The sequence below is a fragment of the Loxodonta africana genome, chromosome 8 (genome assembly GCF_030014295.1).
Source record: "Loxodonta africana isolate mLoxAfr1 chromosome 8, mLoxAfr1.hap2, whole genome shotgun sequence".
NCBI lineage: Eukaryota > Metazoa > Chordata > Mammalia > Proboscidea > Elephantidae > Loxodonta > Loxodonta africana.
Window position 1 is genome coordinate 25,983,575 of NC_087349.1, and position 15,678 is coordinate 25,999,252.

The 15,678-nt window shown below is 38.0% G+C and overlaps 1 protein-coding gene across 1 annotated transcript in view; it reads left to right on the forward strand.

Moving 5' to 3' along the window:
• IQUB (IQ motif and ubiquitin domain containing) overlaps positions 1-14,626 on the forward strand; it is a 75,968-nt gene extending 61,342 nt beyond the window's left edge. Inside the window, exons 11-12 of the mRNA XM_023544591.2 lie at positions 6,061-6,246; positions 11,010-14,626. Coding sequence (XP_023400359.2) covers positions 6,061-6,246; positions 11,010-11,192 — 369 coding nt within the window. The 3' untranslated portion in view covers positions 11,193-14,626. The remainder of the gene's footprint in view (positions 1-6,060; positions 6,247-11,009) is intronic.
• The last annotated feature ends 1,052 nt before the right edge of the window (positions 14,627-15,678 follow it).

Here is a 15,678-nt window from a genome sequence, read left to right on the forward strand (position 1 = left end):
TAACATAAAGTCAAACACTATGAAAATGAGGATCTCACAATTTACTAAGAAAAACGCCTCAGCACAAAAAAGTATGTGGAAAAATGAAATTGTCAACAACACACATAAAAAGGCATCAAAATGACAGCACTAAAAACTTATTTATCTATAATTACCCTGAATGTAAATGGACTAAATGCACCAATAAAGAGACAGAGAGTCACAGACTGGATAAAGAAACACGATCCATCTATATGCTGCCTACAAGAGACACACCTTAGACTTAGAGACACAAACAAACTAAAACTCAAAGGATGGAAAAAAGTATATCAAGCAAACAATAAGCAAAAAAGAAGAGGAGTAGCAATATTAATTTCTGACAAAATAGACTTTAGACTTAAATCCACCACAAAGGATAAAGAAGGACACTATATAATGATAAAAGGGACAATTGATCAGGAAGACATAACCATATTAAATATTTACGCACCCAATGACAGGGCTGCAAGATACATAAATCAAATTTAAACAGAACTGAAAAGCGAGATAGATACCTCCACAATTATAGTAGGAGACTTCAACACACCACTTTCGGAGAAGGACAGGACATCCAGTAAGAAGCTCAACAGAGACACGGAAGATCTAATTACAACAATCAACCAACTTGACCTCATTGACTTATACAGAACTCTCCACCCAACTGCTGCAAAATATACTTTTTTTTCTAGCGCACATGGAACATTCTCTAGAATAGACCACATATTAGGTCATAAAACAAACCTTTGCAGAGTCCAAAACATCGAAATATTACAAAGCATCTTCTCAGACCACAAGGCAATAAAACTAGAGATCAATAACAGAAAAACGAGGGAAAAGAAATCAAATACTTGGAAAATGAACAATACCCTCCTGAAAAAAGACTGGGTTATAGAAGACATCAAGGAGGGAATAAGGAAATTCATAGAAAGCAACGAGAATGAAAATACTTCCTATCAAAACCTCTGGGACACAGCAAAAGCAGTGCTCAGAGGCCAATTTATATCGATAAATGCACACATACAAAAAGAAGAAAGAGCCAAAATCAGAGAACTGTCCCTACAACTTGAACAAATAGAAAGTGAGCAACAAAAGAATCCATCAGGCACCAGAAGAAAACAAATAATAAAAATTAGAGCTGAACTAAATGAATTAGAGAACAGAAAAACAATCGAAAGAATTAACAAAGCCAAAAGCTGGTTCTTTGAAAAAATTAACAAAATTGATAAACCATTGGCTAGACTGACTAAAGAAATACAGGAAAGGAAACAAATAACCCGAATAAGAAATGAGAAGGACCACATCACAACAGAACCAAATGAAATTAAAAGAATCATTTCAGATTACTACGAAAAATTGTACTCTAACAAATTTGAAAACCTAGAAGAAATGGATGAATTCCTGGAAAAACACTACCTACCTAAACTAACACATTCAGAAGTAGAACAACTAAATAGACCCATAACAAAAAAAGAGATTGAAACGGTAATCAAAAAACTCCCAACAAAAAAAAGTCCTGGCCCGGACGGCTTCACTGCAGAGTTCTACCAAATTTTCAGAGAAGAGTTAACACCACTACTACTAAAGGTATTCCAAAGCATAGAAAATGACGGAATACTACCCAACTCATTCTATGAAGCCACCATCTCCCTGATACCAAAACCAGGTAAAGACATTACAAAAAAAGAAAATTATAGACCTATATCCCTCATGAACATTGATGCAAAAATCCTCAACAAAATTCTAGCCAATAGAATCCAACGACACATCAAAAAAATAATTCACCCTGATCAAGTGGGATTTATACCAGGTATGCAAGGCTGGTTTAATATCAGAAAAACCATTACTGTAATCCATCACATAAATAAATCAAAAGACAAAAACCACATGATCTTATCAATTGATGCAGAAAAGGCATTTGACAAAGTCCAACACCCATTCATGATAAAAACTCTTACCAAAATAGGAATTGAAGGAAAATTCCTCAACATAATAAAGGGCATCTATGCAAAGCCAACAGCCAATATCACTCTAAATGGAGAGAACCTGAAAGCATTTCCCTTGAGAACGGGAACCAGACAAGGATGCCCTTTATCACCGCTCTTATTCAACATCGTGTTGGAAGTCTTAGCCAGTGCAATCAGGCTAGACAAAGAAATAAAAGGTATCCGGATTGGCAAGGAAGAAGTAAAGTTATCACTATTTGCAGATGACATGATTATATACACAGAAAACCCTAAGGAATCCTCCAGAAAACTACTGAAACTAATAGAAGAGTTTGGCAGAGTCTCAGGTTATAAAATAAACATACAAAAATCACTTGGATTCCTCTACATCAACAAAAAGAACACCGAAGAGGAAATAACCAAATCAATACCATTCACAGTAACCCCCAAGAAGATAAGATACTTAGGAATAAATCTTACCAAGGATGTAAAAGACCTATACAAAGAAAACTACAAAGCTCTACTACAAGAAATTCAAAAGGACATACTTAAGTGGAAAAACATACCTTGCTCATGGATAGGAAGACTTAACATAGTAAAAATGTCTATTCTACCAAAAGCCATCTATACATTTAACGCACTTCCGATCCAAATTCCAATGTCATATTTTAAGGGGATAGAGAAACAAATCACCAATTTCATATTGAACGGAAAGAAGCCCCGGATAAGCAAAGCACTACTGAAAAAGAAGAAGAAAGTGGGAGGCCTCACCTTACCTGACTTCAGAACCTATTATACAGCCACAGTAGTCAAAACAGCCTGGTATTGGTACAACAACAGACACATAGACCAATGGAACAGAATTGAGAACCCAGACATAGATCCATGCACGTATGAGCAGCTGATATTTGACAAAGGACCAGTGTCAGTCAATTGGGGAAAAGATAGCCTTTTTAACAAATGGTGCTGGCATAACTGGATATCCATTTGCAAAAAAATGAAACAGGACCCATACCTCACACCATGCACAAAAACTAACTCCAAGTGGATCAAAGACCTAAACATAAAGACTAAAACGATAAAGATCATGGAAGAAAAAATTGGGAGAACCCTAGGAGCCCTAATACAAGGTATAAACAGAATACAAAACATTACCAAAAATGATGAAGAGAAACCCGATAACTGGGAGCTCCTAAAAATCAAACACCTATGCTCATCTAAAGACTTCACCAAAAGAGTAAAAAGACCACCTACAGATTGGGAAAGAATTTTCAGCTATGACATCTCCGACCAGCGCCTGATCTCTAAAATCTACATGATTCTGTCAAAACTCAACCACAAAAAGACAAACAACCCAATCAAGAAGTGGGCAAAGGATATGAACACACACTTCACTAAAGAAGATATTCAGGCAGCCAACAGATACATGAGAAAATGCTCTCGATCATTAGCCATTAGAGAAATGCAAATTAAAACTACGATGAGATTCCATCTCACACCAGCAAGGCTGGCATTAATCCAAAAAACACAAAATCATAAATGTTGGAGAGGCTGCGGAGAGATTGGAACTCTCATACACTGCTGGTGGGAATGTAAAATGGTACAACCACTTTGGAAATCTATCTGGCGTTATCTTAAACAGTTAGAAATAGAACTACCATACAACCCAGAAATCCCACTCCTAGGAATATACCCTAGAGATACAAGAGCCTTCATACAAACAGATATATGCACACCCATGTTTATTGCAGCTCTGTTTACAATAGCAAAAAGTTGGAAGCAACCAAGGTGTCCATCAACGGATGAATGGGTAAATAAATTGTGGTATATTCACACAATGGAATACTATGCATCGATAAAGAACAGTGACGAATCTCTGAAACATTTCATAACATGGAGGAACCTGGAAGGCATTATGCTGAGCGAAATTAGTCAGAGGCAAAAGGACAAATATTGTATAAGACCTCTATTATAAGATCTTGAGAAATAGTAAACCTGAGAAGAACACATACTTTTGTGGTTACGAGGGGGGGAGGGAGGGAGGGTGGGAGAGGGTTTTTTATTGATTAATCAATCAGTAGATAAGAACTGCTTTAGGTGAAGGGAAAGACAACACTCAATACATGGAAGGTCAGCTCAATTGGACTGGACCAAAAGCAAAGAAGTTTCCGGGATAAAATGAATGCTTCAAAGGTCAGCGGAGCAAGCGCGGGGGTCTGGGGAACATGGTTTGCGGGGACTTCTAAGTCAATTGGCAAAATAATTCTATTATGAAATCATTCTGCATCCCACTTTGAAATGTGGCGTCTGGGGTCTTAAATGCTAACAAGCAGCCATCTAAGATGCAGCAATTGGTCTCAACCCACCTGGAGCAAAGGAAAATGAAGAACACCAAGCCCACATGACAACTAAGAGCCCAAGAGACAGAAAGGGCCACATGAACCAGAGACCTGCATCATCCTGAGACCAGAAGAACTAGTTGGTGCCCGGCCACAATCGATGACTGCCCTGACAGGGAGCTCAGCAGAGGACCCCTGAGGGAGCAGGAGATCAGTGGGATGCAGACCCCAAATTCTCATAAGAAGACCAAACTTAATGGTCTGACTGAGACTGGAGGAATCCCGGCGGCCATGCTCCCCAGACCTTCAGTTGACACAGGACAGGAACCATCCCCTAAGACAACTCATCAGAAATGAAAGGGACTGGTCAGCGGGTGGGAGAGAGATGCTGATGAAGAGTGAGCTAATTATATCAGGTGGACACTTGAGATTGTGTTGGCAACTCTTGCCTGGAGGGGGGATGGGAGGATAGAGAGAGAGGGAAGCCGGCAAAATTGTCAAGAAAGGAGAGACTGAAAGGGCTGACTCAAGACGGGGAGAGTAAGTGGGAGTAGGGAGTGAGATGTATGTAAACTTATATGTGACAGACTGATTGGATTTGTAAACGTTCACTTGAAGCTTAATAACAGTTATTATAAAAAAAAAAAAATGCAATAAACAATGTGGAAAATAAAAAAAAAAAAAAAGATTCCAGCTTTCTTACCCAAGCCTATGAAAATAACGGTTCTTTTAATACATTTTACAAACTTACTCCTCTCTGGTGATTCTAAATTTATTTATGCAGACCCTATGATAAAAGTCATTTACAAGAGTTTTAGCTAATATAAATTAAATTAAAAAAAAATTTAAGTACTTATTTCATTTCTACATTTTACCCTTCTGCTTTCATTAAAATAAGTTTTAATAACACTAAATGCATTTACTTCATCTTTATCAAATCGTCAGTTTCTTCATTTGTAAAATTGGAATAAAAATCTTAAAGGGTTTTTACACTAGCACTGAGGTACTAATGAATTTTGAAAAGCATTTAATATCATATAAATATAAGGTAAAATTGACATACTGAGAGAAAGAGATATAGCTTAGTCTGGGCTAAAGATGGGGTCATGACTGCAAGACTGGTAATGTTAGGTTATTTGGGCAGAGTGAACAGAGATTTGGTGAAAAATAGGGGGCTTTGTGTCACTGAAATAGAGCCCTGGTGGCTAGTGGTTAAATGCTTGGCTGCTAACCGGAAGGTCTGCTGTTCAAACCCACCAGCTGCTCCGTGAGAGAAAGATGTGGAATTCTGCTTCAATAAAGATTTACAGCCTTGGAAACCTCATGGGACAGTTCTACTCTGTCCTATAGTATCACTTTGAGTCGGAATTGACTGATGACTGTGCCTCTGAAGGTCCCTGAGTGGTGCAGACAATATGCGCTTGACTACTAACCTTAAAGGTTGGTGGTCTGAACCCACTGAATGCTGCCACGGAAGAAAGACCTGGCGACCTGCTTCCATAAAGACTACAGCCAAGAAAAACGTATTGAACAGTTCTACTCTGTCACATAGGGTTGCCATGAGTTGGAATTGACTCAATGGCAATGGGTTTGCATTTTTTTTTTTTTTTGGTATGTCACTGAAAACCTCATGAATAATATGTTTAAAAAGCATACTGAACATAGTTTAATTATTTCCTCAGCTAGTACGATAATCTTAAAGGAGTTTTATGTTTAGAAGTAAACATAACGTTATTTTTCAAACTTGTTTTGACACACAGCTGCAAGATATTCAGTACCTGGTGGAGAACATCTGGGCGTCAGAGTCAGCACTCAGTGCTTGGGATGACCTCAATGATCTGGTCATGGTCAGGTGGGAGAAGTCCGTGCCATGGTCCCCCTGGAACTGCATTCTCCTCACCAAAAGTGAAAGCTTTGCTCATCTCAAACTAGCGAGTGTTGAGGAGGTAAGGAAAGTGAACTGGATTTGGGGAATTGGTTTAATCATTGGAACTATTAGTAGATAACCCGCTGCCTTTTAATACATGCCATGCATGACTTAAATACTGAAAGATGTATTAAGAAGTCAAGAACTCATGGATACTAGTAACAAAACGTGTGATGGTGTGCATGGAGGAGATTAAAATTAAAAGGAAGCTAAGACACATAAAAGGTAAAGATAGGAAATTTCAAAGTCTTGTAGGTACTCAAATAAGACACTAAACCAAAAAAGAAAAAAAAAAAAAAACAAAGCAAACCCAGTGCTGTAGAGTTGATTTCGACTCATAGCAACCTTATAGGACAGATTAGAAACCATAGGGTTTCCAGGGAGCGGCTGGTGGATTCGAACTGCCGGTCTTTTGGTTAGCAGCCATAGCTCTTAACCATTGCGCCACCAGGGCTCCAAATATGATACTACTGTCTCCTAATAGCAAGTTCAAGCACAGAGAAAGGGCTAGCTCTATTATTGCAATATTTTACAATGCAGTACATTCTTGAGAGGTTTTCTTTCTAAAAATTATTAATATTAATTCTTTATTGTATTACTCTCTCACTGAAATCTAAGTTACATGAGGGCAGGGATTTTGTTCAGCTTATTTTCCTCTATATCTCTAATACCTATGATAGTGCCTGTCACAGACTAGGGGCTCAACAAATATTTGTTTAATGAATAAATGAATATTAATACTGCATAGATATCATCAAACCCAGAATCCGCCCTTTTTTGATTCATCACGAGTTGGCCTTGAAGCACACTAAATTGTCAAGTAAATTCTGTTCAGAATTTCATGCTGTAAAGGGCAGCCGTGCTGAGGGAGTATGCCTCTGAGGCCCCATTTGTCATTTGCTTCCAACGAACCAGGAGTTGGGAAGGCACTACAAAAAATAAATGCCGTTCAATTTCAGTAACTGTCAAGGTGCCATCTATAAAGCATTTTGATGAACAGATTCGAGGGGCCCCTGGCAAGTTCCTAGAGAGCTTCATTTAACTAAGCAAGCCTAGAATCCCAAGAGCTGATCTGATTCTCTGCCTTCTATTGATTAAATTGCTGTGCCTTTAATTCTATAGAAGATAATAAAAAAATGAAAAAAGGAAAATAAAGAAATGACATTAAATAGAGTTATTTTGAATAGTGTCATTCCCTGCCTGTTTTTTTTTGGGGGGGGGGCGGGGGTGGGAGGAGAGGTATAAAGGGAGAAACTAGTTAAAATTTTAGCTTTCTGAATAATTTTTCAGTAGAGTTTTAAGAAAAATTTTACTCTAGGGACTGAAAGAAAGGGCAGCAAGAATTTGAAACTGTTCTAAATATTATATTTAGTAAACTAAGCTGCCTTATAAATATTTAATTGCTGGAAGCATAGCCAGTACTAGCAATATCATTTCATTTAGGACCCTTGGTGAGATTGAAGTTCATTCCTAAAGCTGGTTATTTCTGGGCTGCTTTAATTAATCCACAGAGCTCTCTTTGTGTACTTAATCAAATTACCGCAGTATCAAATTAAATGTTCTCTTCACAGGCATTTCCAATTTCAAGATGCCAGTCTTATTGAATTTCTATAAAGCTAAGGTTCTAAATCAGACAAACTGGAAAAATCTGCTTTTATTGTGGTTTTGGGCTAGTGTAATCTTTATTAATATTCAGTCTTGTTATAGAATTGTTTATGACTTGTGGCGAGTTAGAACATTTGTAGAATTCCCTTGATGCACAGAGATTTACTTTCTCAGTAAGTAAAAAACACTCCAAAGTTAAAATAATCTTGACACATTGCAATCATGACACAAGTTATAGGAAAAAACACGGCAAAAGGCTTCTGTTCTCTGAGCTGTACACGAGGCAGATAAATCTTCCATGGTGTACACATTGACCAAAGTAGAAACAAAAGTGAATATAAAGTCAGAAGGTCTGACCCGCTGACATGAAGTGACTTAGGTAGTAACTATGTAATATGGAAGCACTTTAAATCATTTTTGGCTTATTTTATTTTTAGTTAGCATAAAAACAATACATCCTTGGTTTAAAAATATCTGGATATGACAAAAGAATGTTATAAAGTAGAAAATAATAGTCTCATGGTATCTGCCTATCCTCACTTCTGCTTCCCAGGGGTAACTACCATTTCTTACATACAATTTATTGAAATTCTCCTAGAAGTTTTCTGTGTGTATGTAAGTATATATGCTCTTTTTTCCAGGACTGGTTTCATGTTAAATTGCTGTGCTGTACTTAACAATAGATCTTGGATATCTTTGCTATCTTTCCATATTATCTTATTCTTTAAAAAAAAACAGTTGTTGTCAAGTTGATTCCGACTTATGGCGACCCCATGTGTGTCAGAGTAGAACTGTGTTCCACAGGGTTTTCAGTGGCTGATTTCTTGGAAGTCAATTGTCAGGCCTTTTTTCAGAGGTGCCTCTGGGTGGACTCGGACCTCCAACCTTTTGGTTAGGAGCTGAGTGTGGCATCTGTTTGCCCACCCAGGAACTCCTCTTATCCTTTAAGAGATGCTTATTATTCCATTGAATGTGTGTACTATAATATGTTTATCTCATCTTTAATTATTAACTTTTGGTTCTGTAGAGGTACTTTGAAAACCTATAGTGTTCTACACATGTATAAATTAATATCGCATTATAGAAATGGGCCAGCTTCCCTTGAATAAAGTATAGACTAAGAAAGGGTGGAACAAAGATTGATAAGTGCATAGGATGAGTAATTTGACTTGGTAAATTTGTAAAGAGGAAGCTTAAAAATCCCAGGAAACTCCTATATAATAATACTTTCTTCAAGAATATCGAATCCTTTTCCCCAGGGCTTTCTTCTACTTTCAGTTTGACTCTTGGAAGGGATCTTTAATGAAGGGATGTCTTACTCTCAGAAAATAAATTTTAGGAGTAGGTACAGGTAGTATTTGTGATTTGGTTGAAAAGAAAGACTATTGAGATTAATAAAGAGAATTGAAAGAACAATTGCAGCCCAATCCATTCCAACTCATGGCGACCTCATGTGTGTCAGAGTAGACCTGTTTTCCATAGAGTTTTCAATGGCCGATTTTACAGAAATAGATTACCAGGCCTTGCTTCCCAAGTGCTTCTGGGTGGACTTGAACCTCCAACCTTTCAGTTAGCAGGGGAGCACCTTAACCGTTTGTACTTCCCAGGGATTCCAATAAAGAGAATAAAAAAAAAAAAACCCATTGCTGTCAAGTTGATTCTGACTTAATAGCGCAACAATAGGACAGAATAGAACTGCCCCATAGGGTTTCCAAGGAGCAGCTGGTGGATTTGAACTGCTGACCTTATGGTTAGCAGCCAAGCTCTTAACCACTGTGCCACCAGGGTTCTAACAAGGTGGTATTTATTCATTCAGTCAGAATCTACTTTTGAATGTTGCAGATACTGTGCTAAATGGTTGGAGAAAAACAAGGAAATATGATGATATCATTCTTCCTTGTTTTGGTTGTATTTGGATTCAGCTGCAAATAACAGAATAGCCAATTTACAGTTACTTCATCAAATAGGGACTTAATTTTCTTATATAACAACAAATCCATAGGTTGGCAGTCTCGGGCTAGTGTGGTAGCTCTACAGTGCTGTCAGAAACCCAGGGCTAACTTTTTTCTCAGCCGTATTTAACATTTGACCTTCGTTTTCATGCTGCAGACTCTTAGTGAAAAGGTAGCTGCCCCATCTCCTGCATTATATCTACCTCCTAGCCATTTTTTTTTTTTTAGCCATAGAAAATGGCTAAAGGTGCTTGACAGGTGAGTCTGCCCACCTTGAAAACCCCTTTAAAGGGCTTTCTCTCAAGCTTTATCTGGTAACTTCCATGTAATGGCCAGAAATGTACCATGTGGCTATTCTTAGCTAGAATGAAGGCTAGGCAAGCTGGTATATCCACACCCTATACAAAATCAGGTCTCTAAATATGAATGGTAGGGGTATTGAGTTGGCAACTAGCAGTGTCTGCTACTCTCTGTCGAAAACAAATACTTATAATTTGACAGCACTGTACAGAGAACTACACAGTACTGTTGTAGCTTGGGAGAGACAAGAAGCCTAAAAATGAAGCAAGAACAAATAAAAATGGAAAGGCACAAAGCTGTGATGAGAAAGGCAGGGAGGTTATTTATTGTTTAGAAGAAAGTAGAGAAACAGTGAAGGCACTTATAAGGTGGGAATGGGAGGTAGCAAGCAGACTGACCAAAGAAAAGATTACACTGTCACAGCAACAATGTGATCTTTATATTTTAGCTCAGGAGATATGGAGGGAAAGACCAATTTTAGAAAAAAAAAAAAAAATCTTTCAAGCTGCTTATTAGTATCAATGTTGAAATAGATTTAAAGAGGTGGCAAGAACATTTACGTCTGAAAAGATTGAGTATGAAAAAGACCTAGTTTGAACCTTCAAGGTTTCCTTATCATGGAAGGGATTCTCAGGCAAATTAGTGAAATTCAAGGCAAAATGAACGAAATATCATAATTAAAATACAATGAAAGTGTTTGGGAGTATAGAAGAAGGATTGATTAATTTGAACTTAGAGAGGTCAGAGGTCAGAGGAAAGGCTTCCAGGTTAAAGCGTGTGAGCTATGGATGGTAGGGTAAGTGGGAAAAAGTGTATTCTGGGCAGAAATAACTAATGAGCAAAGTCACTGAGGCGTGGAAGTATTTTTAACTCTGCTAAATATATCTGTGACATTTAACGGAATTTGATCTTCTTTTTTTCTCAGGGATATGAACCCTTGTTTATTCACAAGATCAAACACAGACATATCCTGGCTAAGAACTATTTTGCTCAGATTCCAGTGCTGGCTTCGTTCATACTTGAGGATGAGGAAATGGATGAGATCAGGATGAAGTATCGCCCAAAAACATCACCTAAGATTATAGAATCCAAGGGACCCTGTCCTTAGAGGGCCCAGGGCTGCTCGTTTGGTGATCAGCATTTTCATCTGCTGCTAATAGAGTAATACTGAGGTCACGCAACACCGAAATAGAATTTTATCTTTTTATTGACTTCAGATTTTTTGGTAGTAGCATAAATTGTTTAAAGAGAAAACATTCCTATATAAATGTTTTATTGTTAGGCAATTAGTGCTAAATTGCAAGACTATTTTCTTACTGAAAGTGATCTTTTAAAGTAAACATTTTATTTTTACACATTTTACATCAAATTTTTATTTAAATTTCAAGTGCGTTATAGTTAAAATCCCACAGACAAATGAACAAAAACTAGACTTTACCTTCAACCCAAGTAATTTGGTTCAGATAAAATGTAGTCATGGGAAGATATTCAACACAGATGGGAGGAAACAGAATTCTCTTTCTTGAAAATCTTTACAAGTAGGGTGAAGACTTTAGGTTTCAAGAAAGGGACTTGAATCTTTCCTGTTTATCTTTCACTTTCACCTTCCACTCTTCTCAAAATCCCCATAAATCAAGTGGAAGTATGTGTAAACCAGAAAAACCGTCTGCATTCCAAGCTGAAAAACAGGGTAAACATTGAAACTATCTTTTATCCTGTGGGAGAAAAACTACCCTTGGCGCAGTGGTGACACTCTGTTGGAAGAATCAACTTGGGACATCTCTTTAATGTTTCTCTTTTCCCTTCTAAATGGTAAATAACCTTCCTGCCTTTATCATCAAGTGGCAATAGTTCTTATACACACACACAGCATAATTATATATAACCCAAACCCAGTGCCATTGAGTCGATTCTGACTCATAGCGACCCTATAGGACAGAGTAGAACTGCCCCACAGAGTTTACAAGGAGTGCCTGGCGAATTTGAACTGCCGACCCTTTGGTTAGCAGCCGTAGCACTTAACCACCACGCCACCAGGGTTAAGGAGGCTGCTCAGTTCTCTCAAGTTCAATGATCAGGGCATTCAATACCAGTGTTGATATCTGTTCTACCCAAATATTTGCTAACACGTTAGCAACACGTTTTCTAAGATGTCTACAAATTTTTTACTTAGCAAAAGCATGGCACAGCACAATTGTTCTTAGGGAATTAAACAACATGGAGGGAAGTGCTATAATGCTATTGTTATTTTCAAGGTTTCTTAGACAATCCAGACATTCATGGAAGTTCTACACAATATAGCACAGATGGGATTAGATTGGGACCATGCTGCTCACTGATAAGCAGGCAGCAATTTAACACACACAAAAGTAGGCTTTCACTGGAATGTAAATGACCAGATTTTCACAAGATACTTCAGGAGAATCCCCTAGCTCAGAGAAGAAAGGCTGGGAAAGTTAGAGGGAGCACTGGGGAGGCAGAGAGTGAGGGGGAAAGAGCCAGTTAGGGGCAAATAAAAGACTGGGCGGATTCCCCCAGCTGCCGAAGACATGAAGAAGCTGACTGTGGCATTTGTTACAGGAATGGAAGACTTGTGGAGTAAAACAAAAAGGTGTGGAGCAACAAGAGCAATTGAATCATACATGAAAAAGGGGTGGTACCTTAATTTAGAGCTGAGGGAGTAACTACAAGGGCGGGGGGGGAACAGCTCAACAGCAGAAAAACTTTCCCTCATAAAAATCAACTCTTTCAGTTAACTCTTTTCCTAGTCTCATATGAATTATAGTTCTAATTTTACACTGATATCTAAAAATACCCGGCAGAAGGAGCTAAAGTAGGGGTCGGGCTGGAGAGCAGTTAGATTGCCTTCTATCAGAATCTTCACAGTATCTGCATGCCTCTAGCTCTTGACCAGATACACAACCCCCACCCCCGCCACCCTCACCACCCACACGCATACAACTACTAGCAAATGAAACCACAGAAAATATGTGTCCCCCATTCTCCTTTTTGGGAACGAAATTATTTGTCAAAGTTTACATGTCAATACTGAAAGAAGAAAAAAGCTGATAGAGAAAAGTCACCAGATAAGTAAAGATTGAATAATTTCTTTTTTAAAAAAGGGATTTTCTAAGGAATCAGAACAAATATTCCCCAATGAAAAGTTTAACTGAAAAAAAAAAAAAAACCTTTTGTCTTTTTTTAGCTTCTCAAACAGGCTATCTGCATTCACTATTTCTTTAACTCATGATTTTGGTATCACATCAAAAAATCTACCACCAAAAACAAAGTCCTGAAGATTTACCCCTATGTAGGAGAAAACATTTAAAAAATTTTCTTGATAATTGATACGAGATTTGCTAGCTCCTTTCATTTTTTTTGGAAAGAAAAAGTGATATTGGGAAAAATTGCTAGCAGAGAAAATATGCAACTGCTGAATTGAAAAAAAAACATACATTGGTGGCAATGAAAAGCAAATTTGGTACTTGAAAGCTAAATCAGGGAATAGGTAGATTAGCTCAATAATTTACTAAAACTCAGAGGACAAGGGTAAAGAAAGGAAGATGAGCAAAATTAATTTTAACAGCTTTACTATACCTTTGCTACAAATAACACGAGCCTTGAATGGAACAGAAGAGGAGAAACAATTTTCAAAGATTTTAAGCTAATTTCCCTAAGCTGACAAGGGACTTGGATCCTCAGTTGTCTAAAGTTTCTCCCAAGTTCTGAGAAAAATTAATAAAAAGAGACACACCTAGACACAACCTTGTGACATTTCTGAATTTTGAGAATAATGGACAAATTCTATAAACATTGTAATTGGAGGAAAAAAGCCAAAGGAAAAGAAAAAAATCAATTACAACAGTGTAGATTTTTCTTCCCCAGCACTAAATGCCAGAAAACCAGGGAGGGAGAAATATGATCACTGAAAGATTGCAAATTTAAAGGGGAAAAAGTAAACTAAGAAGGTGACCCCCAGGCAAACTTTTTTATGTGTGAAGACAACAGAAAGACATCTGTCATCAATCTGTGAGTACCTGTGCTGTATCCCTACTGACCCCAAAGCCATGGAGGTTAAGACATGGGCACCATATTGTATCCGAGAAACAACAGTGAGCAACCTCAAGACCCTCTCTACATGATCGCCATTTGTGTGGTTATGAAGCAATGTAACAATAAAAAATAATTCCTCAAATAAAAATGTGTAGTGTAAAAATGATCTGAATCTAAAATATCCTGGTAATTCCAATAAAATGTCTTCTGTAGGAGGATGCGGGAGAGTAAAAATTTGTCAAATCTTTATAAGGGGCTGAGGGGAGCCAATAGTTATGCAGGTAGAAAAGTAGATATTCAAGTATATTCAAACAGTTAAAAAATTTAAAGGTAACCAGTAGCAAAATAAAAATGGAATTATAAGCTCCACATTTCTAAAGAAAAAAGAACAACCAAAAAAAAAAAAAAAGAGAACTGTCACAAAATCAAGGATTATTTTTTAGGTTAACAGGAAATAAGAAGGTTGCAAAAGAAACATAAGGTGCCGGACACCCCGTGGCACTCCCTTCGTGAGGTGTTGATAACACCTCTGAGGGTGAGTTTTGCCAGCACCCTAGTGGGCAGCTTCCAAGTGTATCTTGCCAGCAACCTGGTGGATTGTTTTCTGCTTGCCAGCCCTAGTTTGAGGCACCACAGCAAACTTCTCTGCCATATCTCCTCCCTCTCCAACAAGATCCGAGTCTCAGCCTCAGGTGGGACACTCTGCTGAGCGTGTTCCATTTTGGGATGATCTGCCTCCATCTTGGACCTAGTGGCTGCTCTCGATATCTGTTCTTGTATTCTTTAGAGTTCTCTTTACCCTATAATAGCTAATCCCTTGTTACTAGTTAAGAATACTTTATATTGAATTTCTCCTTTTCAAATTGCTGTGTTGTTTTTGCCTCCTGACTGCATCCTCATTGATGCAGAAAGCAATGTTGAAATTTCCTCTCTGAGGTGAGAAACGATTTGTTGTACCTTGTGTCGCCGACATAAAGAAAGGCACAATGCTTAGTGGGCTTCTTGGTGCCTGGGATCTACATGTACCACGTTTGAATATGCGACTCTGACCCACTTATTGAGTAACCCTTAAGGCTGCCAGTTTTGAGTGAAGTAAAGGAATTGCAGCCATGAAAACTTTCCTGACACTTGGACCACATGACTCAGCGGACTCAATAGTACTGGACATATCTGTGGAAGAGAAAGATGCTGTAAAGAGCCTCTGAGAAGCTCCAGTAGAGGATAGTAACTCAGATGCTTAATGTACTGGGGTGCCCTAAAGCATGTCCTTTTTTACCAACAAGTGTTCTCCTGGCCTTCTATTGGGCTCTGGTCGACACTGAACACCTAAAACCATGATTCACCAAGTGATTATTTATTCATAATGCCCATAATGAACTGTGTCATCAGATGCACTCAGATCGCAAGGCTGAACATAATAACATCATTCCATTAGAATGGTGTATACAAGAATCCCTAAAAGGCCTGAAAGTTATAAGTAAACTGCATGAAGTATCTCAGACCTGCATCGCATGTGCTTCTACTGCCTTTCAACTTATCCC